General features: G+C 43.6%; 1 protein-coding gene across 1 annotated transcript in view; it reads right to left on the bottom strand.

The window, feature by feature from the left end:
* LOC140206261 (calcium-activated chloride channel regulator 1-like) overlaps positions 1-4,019 on the bottom strand; it is a 47,370-nt gene extending 43,351 nt beyond the window's left edge. Inside the window, exons 1-2 of the mRNA XM_072274588.1 lie at positions 3,761-4,019; positions 3,444-3,587 (exon numbers count right to left, since the gene is read on the bottom strand). Of these exons, the coding sequence (XP_072130689.1) occupies positions 3,444-3,587; positions 3,761-3,925 (309 nt within the window). The 5' untranslated portion in view covers positions 3,926-4,019. The remainder of the gene's footprint in view (positions 1-3,443; positions 3,588-3,760) is intronic.
* Between the last annotated feature and the right edge of the window lie 6,579 nt (positions 4,020-10,598).

The following is a 10,598-nucleotide window of genomic DNA, read 5'->3' on the forward strand; positions in this document are numbered from 1 at the left end:
GGGCGTGAGAAGTGTCACGAACTTCTCACCCAAGGATCTAAAAAGCATGGATTGGGACAGATTGTTCTCTGGCAAGGATGTGATTGGTAGGTGGGAAGCCTTCAAAGGAGAAATTTTGAGAGTGCAGAATTTGTATGTTCCTGTCAGGATTCAAGGCAAAGTGAATAGGAATAAGGAACCTTGGTTCTCAAGGGATATTGCAACTCTGATAAAGAAGAAGAGGGAGTTTTATGACATGTATAGGAAGCAGGGAGTAAATAAGTTGCTTGAGGAGTATAAGTGCAAGAAAATACTTAAGAAAGAAATCAGGAGGGCTAAAAGACATGAGGTTGCCTTGGCAGTCAAAATGAAGGATAATCCAAAGAGCTTTTACAGGTATATTAAAAGCAAAAGGATTGTAAGGGATAAAATTGGTCCTCTTGAAGATCAGAGTGGTCAGCTATGTGCGGAACCAAAGGAAATGGGGGAGATCTTAAATAGGTTTTTTGCGTCTGTATTTACTAAGGAAACTGGCATGAAGTCTATGGAATTAAGGGAAATAAGTAGTGAGATCATGGAAACTGTACAGATCGAAAAGGAGGAGGTCCTTGCTGTCTTGAGGAAAATTAAAGTGGATAAATCCCCGGGACCTGACAGCGTGTTCCCTCGGACCTTGAAGGAGACTAGTGTTGAAATTGCAGGGGCCCTGACGGAAATATTTAAAATGTCACTGCCTACAGGTGAGGTGCCGGAGGATTGGAGAGTGGCTCATGTTGTTCCGTTGTTTAAAAAAGGATCGAAAAGTAATCCGGGAAATTATAGGCCGGTAAGTTTATCGTCGGTAGTAGGTAGTTATTGGAGGGAGTACTAAGAGACAGAATCTACAAGCATTTGGATAGACAGGGACTTATTAGGGAGAGTCAACATGGCTTTGTGCGTGGTAGGTCATGTTTGACCAATCTATTGGAGTTTTTCGAGGAGGTTACCAGGAAAGTGGATGAAGGGAAGGCAGTGGATGTTGTCTACATGGACTTCAGTAAGGCCTTTGACAATGTCCCACATGGGAGTTTAGTTAGGAAAATTCAGTCGCTAGGTATACATGGAGAGGTGGTAAATTGGATTAGACATTGGCTCCATGGAAGAAGCCAAAGAGTGGTAGTAGAGAATTGTTTCTCCGAATGGAGGCCTGTGACTAGTGGTGTGCCACAGGGATCAGAGCTGGGTCCATTGTTATTTGTCATTTATATCAATGATCTGGATGATAATGTGGTAAATTGGATCAGCAAATTTGCTGATGATACAAAGATTGGAGGTGTAGTAGACAGTGAGGAAGGTTTTCAGAGCCTGCAGAAGGGCTTGGACCAACTGGAAAAATGGGCTGAAAAATGGCAGATGGAGTTTAATACAGACAAGTGTGAGGTATTGTATGTTCACAGGACAAACCAAGGTAGAACATACAGGGTTAATGGTAAGGCACTGAGGAGTACAGTATTGAGTATAAGAGCTGGAATGTTATGATGAGGTTGTATAAGGCATTGGTGAGGCTGAATCTGGAGTATTGTGTTCAGTTTTGGTCACCAAATTACAGGAAGGATATAAATAAGGTTGAAAGAGTGCAGAGAAGGTTTACAAGGATGTTACCGGGACTTGAGAAACTCAGTTACAGAGAAAGATTGAATAGGTTAGGACTTTATTCCCTGGAGCGTAGAAGAATGAGGGAAGATTTGACAGAGATATATAAAATTCAGATGGGTATAGATAGAGTGAATGCAAGCAGGCTTTTTCCACCGAGGCAAGGGGAGAAAAAACCAGAAGACATGGGTTAAGGGTGAGGGGGAAAAAGTTTAAAGGGAACATTAGTGGGGGCTTCTTCACACAGAGAATGGTGGGAGTATGGAACGAGCTGCCAGACGAGGTGGTAAATACAGGTTCTTTTTTAACATTTAAGAATAAATTGGACAGATACATGGATGGGAGGTGTATGGAGGGATATGGTCCGTGTGCAGGTCAGTGGGACTAGGCAGAAAATGGTTCGGCACAGCCAAGAAGGGCCAAAGGGCCTGTTTCTGTGCTGTAGGTTCTATGGTTCTACTTCCCCCAAGCCATCAGGCTGATCAACACCTCCATCCATTAACCCACTCCCCCACCTCAACCCACCACTACACACACATCAGCCACTCTTTTCCGCTGCCTGTGAGCACCCCACAACCCCCTCCTCCCCATGCACTTTACTTCTACTATGTCCTTTACAGGATTACTTTTACAATTATATTTATTCTTATTTATGCTTATTGATTTTTTATATGCTTCATCAGATATGAAGTAACAATCATTTTGTTCTCCTTTACACTCATTTACTGGAGAATTACAATAAGTAATCTTGAATCTTGAAGACCATAAAATATAGAGCAGAATTAGTCCATTTCACCCATTGAGTCTGTTCTTCCATTCGAAGGTTGGTGAGCAGGTGAGTCTGGAGTTCAGGGACCCATCGTTGGCTTGTGTGGGGGTTGATACGGAAGATTGAAGTCTGAAAGTTGGTCAGATTACTGGAAGTCAAAGTTTGATGGACGAAGTCTGGAGCCTGGAGGAATGTCCATGTATGTGGGGAAGGGGTGGGAGGGAGGAAAGGCACTTGTTTTGGTGTTGTTTTGTTGTCTGTTGTGTTCAGTTATGTTCTGTCAAGCATTAAGGGCATACTACGTTGGCACTGGAATATAGGGTGGCACTTGCAGCCTGCCCCAGCACATCCACAGATTGTGTTCTTTGTTAATACATTACACTGTCTGTTTCAATGTACAAATTCATAAACAAATGAATCTGAATCTGGGGCAGGGACCAGGCTATGTTTAGTGTAAAAGGGCAACAGGAAAAGGGAATTGGGTGAACTTAAAGGGACCATGGGAAATGAGGTGCTATTGAGTTAAAAGAGTCCCGGTGAGTTGAGGAAGAGGGCAGAAACCAGGACTGGGTGAGTTGAAAATGAGAGAGCAGAGACTGGGTTTCAGTGCAGTGAAAGGAAATGGGGCACTGGTTTGGATAAAGAGTGCACAGGAAATAGGATTCCAGTGAGTTCAATGGAGCGCAGGATCCGGATAAGTTGAAGGGAGAACAGAAATGGGACACTGGTGAGTTTCGGTGTGGGGGTGGAGAGAAACGTCATCAGTGAGCCAAATGCTAAACCATCAGGATTTCTGAATGATTGAACAGCAGATAATTGGTGTTATATTGTATATACTTCAGTCTTTCACTTCACCTGTAACTTGCTGCCTATTCAGCAGCTCCATCTACATCAGCGTACATTATCACCCTCTCACACTTTGACACTCCTTCATCCATAAATTTATAAATGTTATCCAACACATCCATTTCAGTATTGAACCCTGGGCAACTAGGCACTAGCTATCATTGTTCGATCTGATATACAATCATTTACTATCACTCTCTGATTTCTTTGTTCTTACCTTCTCATACGATTGAGTAGTTCGTCTTTGAACCAAGCTGGAGTTAACCAGCCAGGTTTTAGGCAAAAGGATTTTAACATCTGAAAAATAGAGCCACTTTTTGGTAGCTTGATGCAGGAAGGAGGAGGCTTCAATCATCATCGCCTAAAGGAAACACAAGTTTAAAATCAATATCTCGTTGTATTTTAATTATGATACCAGAGCAATTACGGACACATATTCTTTTAACTCTTCCTTCTGTCATCAAATCCCAATTTCAAGGTAATACAACACAACATTGACACAAAGCAACAGATGTGTATCATTTTAGATCCTACCTGGATTTTTTCAGGAAGCTTCTCGTCATATGGGATACTTGGTTTAATTGCAATCACAATGTCTTTATATCCATTATCCACCACGTTTATTCCACAGCTGCTCTCAACATAAGCACATAGGAGGTAGATGAACACCGAATTAAGTGCTTTTTGAAAAACCATCATTGCATTGAAGCTTTACTCCACCGGCTTCCTGTGCTTACAAAGACACCTTTGTCAGTTACCCAAAAATGATGAAGAAAAATTGTACCACAGCACAAAAAGGGTGTGGTGTTGGCTCAGAATTTCCAACTTGTTCCAATCTTTCAGCATCAGCAAGCAGATCTTAACACGACATTGATATGCATCAGACACAGAGCTGCAAGCAAGTTTCATCTTGGAATGAATCCGACAAAACCCTTCTGTGAATAACAAGTTCAACTTTGTTGGAGACTCTTCCCACGTTTAAAGCACTTTGATAATCTGAAGAACATAGATAGATAGATAGATATACTTTATTGATCCCGAGGGAAATTGGGTTTCGTTACAGCCGCACCAACCAAGAATACAGCATAAATATAGCAATACAAAAACCACAAACAATCAAACAAAATGCAAACTATGCCAGATGGAAAATAAGTCCAGGACCAGCCTATTGGCTTAGGGTGCCTCATTACGTGTTGTAGATGGAATAGAGAAGATGGGTCGTCCCTGAAATGGCCTAATTTGTCTCAAGCCAGCAAACACCTCCTACTCTGTCATCTGTATAGGGTCTTCTTTGATGCCACTTTGCCTCACTTCCACACACTCTGTGTCCATCTTCTGAGTAAATACAGACGTATATAATTTATTTAAGTAAAAGTTAATCTGGTGCTTTCCCAGTGTATATAACGAATAAACTCTTCTGATGCTTCCGCTGGGTACAGGTATTGATTTTAACCAATGTTTCAATGACAAATTCTGCCATCTTCATCAGGAATGCTACCTGGACATGTCTATTCTGCTGGCATTTATACCTCCATCATCCATCCCTCCTGATTGGTTAGTTGCTGTCCAACCAGTTTTCCACTGTCCCACCTTGTTAATAATTGGTTCCAGTTCTTACTCAGAGCGAGACATTTGTCTTTGTTAAAATTCTTTTTCTGTGCAGGTTGACAGTGTTGTTAAGAGGGCGTGTGGTGTGTTGGCATTCATCAACCATGGGATTGAGGTTAGGAGCCGAGAGGTAATGTTAAAGCAATATAAGACCTAGGTCAGACTCCACTTGGAGTACTGCATTCATTTCTGGTCACCTCACTACAGGAAGGATGTGGATACTATAGAGAGAGTGCAGAGGAGATTTCCAAGGAGGTGGCCTAGGTTGGAGAGCATGCCCTATGAGAATAGGTTGAGTGAATTCTGCCTTTTCTCCTTGGAGCGACGGAGAATGAGAGGTGACCTGATAGAAGTGTATAAGATGATGAGGGCATTGATCATGTAGACAGGCAGAGGCTTTTTTCCAGGGCTGAAATGGCTAACACGAGGGGGCATGGTTTTAAGTTGCTTGGAAATAGGTACTGAGGCAATGTCAGGAGTGAGTTATTCACACAGAGAGTGGTGGGTGTGTGAAATGCCCTGCCAGTGGTGGTGGTGGAAGCGAATACAATAAAGTCTTTAAAGAGCTTCTTAGATAGGTACATGGAGCTTAGAAAAATAGAGGGCTGTGCGCTAGGGAAATCCTAGGCAGTTTCTGGCATTTCTCCTCCCTCACTACCATTCAGGGCCCCAAACAGCAATGCCAGGTGAAATGACATTTCAGCTGTGAGTCTGTTGGGGTCATGGGTACTGTGTCTGGTGCTCCTGGTGTATCCTATATATTGGTGAGACCCAGTGTAGATTGAGCGGCCGCTTCACCAAGCACCAATGCTCTAGTTGATAAAGAGCATCCTGCTATATGTACCTTTGTGATTCAGGTGTTCCAGGATTGAGTGAAGAAGCAATAAAATGGCATCTGCTGTGAACCTGATGTGACAGTGGACAAACTGAACCTGGATCCAAGTCGCTTCTCAGGCAGAAGTTGATAAGTTTCATTGCCAGAACTCTCATAGTGGATGTAAGCACTACTGGACGATAGTCATTCAAGCAGATTACCATGTTCTTCTTAGGCACCAGTATAACTGAACCCAACCTCATTGGAAAAAGCCTGCTTGTGTTTAGCCTGTCTATATTCTTCATAAGTTTGTATTACCCCTAGTAAATCTCCGCTCAATCTTCTATGTTCTAAGCAGTAAACTAATCTATTTAATCTTTCCATGCAACTCAGCTCCTCCAGACCCAGCAACGTCATTGTAAGTTTTCTTTGCACTCTTTCAACCTTGTTTACATCTTTCATGTAGGTTAGGTGACCAAAACTGCACACAATCCTCCAAAATAGATCTCACTAATGTCTTAAACAACTTCAACATAATGTAAACAACAGGAATTCTGCAGATGCTGTAAATTTAAGCAACACACATCAAAGTTGCTGGTGAACACAGCAGGCCAGGCAGCATCTCTAGGAAGAGGTGCAGTCGACGTTTCAGGCTGAGACCCTTCGCCCTAGAAGAATGCTTTCTACAGTGCATCTATAAAAATTAGTGAGGATTTTAGGGGACAGGCCAAATTTCTTTAGTTTTCTCAGGAAGTAAAGGCGCTGGTGGGCCTTCTTGGCAGTGGACTCTGCTTGGTTGGACCAAGTCAGGTCATTTGTGATATTGATCCCGAGGAACTTGAAGCTTTTGACCTATTCCACTTGCGCACCACCGATGTAAATTGGGTCGTGCGGTCCACTATGCTGTCTGAAGTCAACAACCAATTCCTTCACCTTGCTGACGTTGAGGGATAGGTTATTGTCTTCACACCATGCCACCAGGTTCTTAATTTCCTCTCTGTACTGAAACTCAACATTACCTGAGATACGACCTACAATAGTGTCATCAGCAAACTTATGTATTGAGTTTGATGGAAACTTGGCTACACGATCATGGGTGTACAGTGAGTACAGCAGGGGGCTAAGTACACTGCCTTGTGGGGCACCGGTGCTCAGGGTGATTGTAGAGGAGAGCTTGTCGCCTATTTTTACAACCTGGGTCCTGGCTGTGAGGAAGTTGAAAATCCAGCTGCAGATCTGAGTGCTATATATTGGTGAGACCCAGTGTACAATGAGTGACTGCTTCACCGAGCATTGATACTCCATCCATCAAAAAAAGTGAAATAGCCCAATGGCTACCCATCTCAATACTATTTCCCATTCCCATTCTGACATGTCAGTCCATGACCTCCTTCACTGCTGTGATGAGGGCACACACAGTTTGGAGGAGCAGCACTTTGTATTCTGTCTGGGTAGCGTCCAACCTGATGATGTGAACATTAAATTCTCAACCTTACGGTAATTGTTCCCCCTCCCCCACCTTCTTTGGCATTTCCCCATTCCCGTTTCCCTCTCTCACATTATCTCCTTACCTGTCTATCACCTCGCTCTATGCTCCTCCCCCTTCCCTTTCTTCCATGGTCTTCAACCCTCTCCTATTGGATTCTCTCTTCTCCAACCTTGGTCTCTTTCACCAATCAACTTCTCAGTTCATTACTTCACCCCTCCCCCCTCCTGGTTTCACCTATCACCTATGAACTTGTCCTTCTTCCTCGCCTCCCACCACCCTCCCCCCAGCTCTTGATCTGACTTTGCATCTTTTATTTCCAGTCGAGATGAAGGGTCTCAGCCCGAAACGTCAACTGTTTACTCTTTTCCACAGATGCTGCCTGGCCTGCTGAGTTCCTCCAGCATTTTGTGTGTGTTGTAAGGTAATAGTTGTTGCTTAAACTAAAGGTGTGGGACCTAAGACTTATGTGCCTGAGGGAGATCGATTGGTAAAGATGATGGACAAAAGGGTCACGTAGAGATTGATCCCTGCAGAAAGCAGAGAGGTGTTGGGGGTGGAATATATTTTGTGGTAGGAACCCATTGAAGACGGTAGAAGTTATGGACAATGATGTTTTGGATGCAGAGGCGTGTGGGGTAGTAGATAATAACAAAGGAAGTCTATTATTGTTATGATGATGAAAAGATGGAGTGAGGGCAGATGACTGGGAAATGGAGGAGATAAGGGAGAGTATTGGTGGTAGAGGAAGGGAAACCCCGTTCTTTCAAGAAGGATGTTCTGGAATGGAAAACCTCCTCCTGAGGACAGATACGATGGAGTTGGGGGAACTGGGAGAAGGGAATAGCAATCTTACAAGTAGCAGAGTGGGAAGAGCTATAGTCAAGATACCTGTGAGAGTCAGTAGGTATAAAATATATCAGTAAATAGTCTCTCTCCAGAGATAGAGAAAGAGAGATCGAGAAAGGGGGCAGAAGTCTCAGAGATGGACCAAGTAAATATGAAGGCAGGGTGGAAAGTTGGAAACAAAGCTGATGAAATTGACAAATTCAGCATGGCTATAGGAAGCAACACCAGTGCATTCATCAATGTCGCACAGAAAGTGTAGGGGAGTGTTAGCGGTGTAGGATTGGAAAGTGGACTGTTTTACAAAGCTGGCGAAAAGTCAGGCATATCTGGGGCCCAAGCCGGTGCCCATGGCTACATCTTGAGGTTGGAGATAGCAGGAGAAGCCAAAAGATAAATTGATGAGTGTGAGCACCACTTCTAGCAGACAGAGGAAGGTGGTGGAGGAGGGAAACTGATTATGCCTAATATCTAGAAAGAAGCAGAAAGCTTTAAGGCTTTATTGATGGAGACAGAAGTGTATAGTGGAGACAGAAGTGTATAGTGACTGGATATCCACAGAGAACATGAGGTGATCAGGACCAGGACATTGAAAAGATCAGGGGCATGTGAAATCTCACGGATCTAAGTGGAAACAGACTGAATTTTTACATATATAATGTTACCACAAAGCAAATTTCGCAATATATGTCAGGAGAAATGAATCTGATTTATTCAAATGAAAATCAATACATACATACTCACAAAGAACCCCCTCTCCCTACAAGTGCTTGCATGTTCCTGGCAAGGAAATATTTAACTTGAAAACTTGCTCACTTTTTAACCCTCAATGATCTTAGACAGAGGCTACCCTGAAAGTACGACAGTACGACAAATTATGGGGCCATGAGAAGGCCTTGCAGACAGGATTAAGGAAAACCCCAAGGCATTCTACAAGTATGTGAAGAGCAAGAGGTTAAGACATGAAAGAATAGGACCAATCAAGTGTGTCAGTGGAAAAGTGTGCATGGAACTGGAGGAAATGGCAGAGGTACTTAATGAATACATTGCTTCAGCATTCACTATGGAAAAGGATCTTGGCAATTGTAGGGATAATTTGCAGCGGATTGAAAAGCTAGAGCATGTAGATATTAAGGAAAAGGATGTGCTGGAGCTTTTGGAAAGTATCAAGTTGGATAAGTCACCGGGACCGGATGGGATGTACCCCACGTTACTATGGGAAGGGAGGGAGGAGATTGCTGAGCCTCTGGCGATGATCCTTGCATCATCAATGAGGACGGGAGAGGTTCTGGAGGATTGGAAGGTTGTGGATGTTGTTCTGTTATTCAAGAAAGGGAGTAGGGATAGCCCAAGAAATTATAGACCAGTGAGTCTTACTTCAGTGGTTGGTAAGTTGACAGAGAAGATCCTGAGAGGCAGGATTTATGAACATTTGGAGAGGCATAATAGTTAGCATAGCTTTGTAAAAAGCAGATCGTGCCTTATGAGCCTGACTGAATTTTTTGAGAATGTGACTGAACACATTGATGAAGGTAGAGCCGTAGATGTAGAGTATATGGATTTTAGCAAGGCATTTGATAAGGCACCCCATGCAAGGCTTATTGAGAAAGTAAGGAGGCATGGGATCCAAGGGGACATTGCTTTGCGGATCCAGAACTGGTTTGTCCACAGAAGGCAAAGAGTGGTTGTAGATGGGGTCATATTCTACATGGAGGCCAGTGACTAGTGATGTGCCTCAGGGATCTGTTCTGGGACCCCTACTGTTTGTGATTGTTCTATATGACCTGGAGGAGGAAGTGGAGGGACAGGTTAGTAAATTTCTTGATGACACAAAAGTGGTGGGTGTTGTGGATAGTGTGCAGGGCTGTCAGAGGTTACAGCGGGACATTGATAGGATGCAAAACTGGGCTGAGAAGTGGCAGATGGAGTTCAAACCAGATAAGTGTGAGGTTGTTCGTTTTGGTAGGTCAAATATGATGGCAGTATGCAGCATTGATGACAAGACTCTTGGCAGTGTGGCGGATCAGAGGGATCTTGGGGTCTGAGTCCATAGGACACTCAAAGCTGCTATGCAGGTTAACTCTGTGGTTAAGAAGGCATATGGTACATTGACCTTCATCAATCTTGGGATTGACTATAAGAGCCGAAAGGTAATGTTGCAGCTATATAGGACCCTGGTCAGACCCCACTTGGAGTACTGTTCTCTGTTCTGGTCACCTCACCACAGGAAGGACTGGAAACCATAGAAAAGGGGCAGAGGAGGTTTACAAGGATGTTGCCTGGATTGGGGAGCATGCCTTATGAGAATAGGTTGAGTGAACTCGATCTTTTCTCCTTGGAGCTATGGAGGATGAGAGGTGACCTGATAGAAGTGTGCAAGATAATGAGAGGCATTGATCGTGTGGATAGTCAGAGGCTTTTTCCCAGGGCTGTCATTGCTAACACGAGAGGGCATAGTTTTAAGGTGCTTGAGAGAAGGTACAGATCAGATGGCAGGGGTAAGTTTTTTTTACGCAGAGAGTGGTGAGTGTGTGGAATGGGCTGCCAGCGGCGGTTGTGGAGGCGGAAACGATAGGGTCTTTTAAGAGACTCCTGGATGGATACATGGAGCTTAGAAA

The sequence above is a fragment of the Mobula birostris genome, chromosome 12 (assembly GCF_030028105.1).
Source record: "Mobula birostris isolate sMobBir1 chromosome 12, sMobBir1.hap1, whole genome shotgun sequence".
Classification (NCBI taxonomy): domain Eukaryota; kingdom Metazoa; phylum Chordata; class Chondrichthyes; order Myliobatiformes; family Myliobatidae; genus Mobula; species Mobula birostris.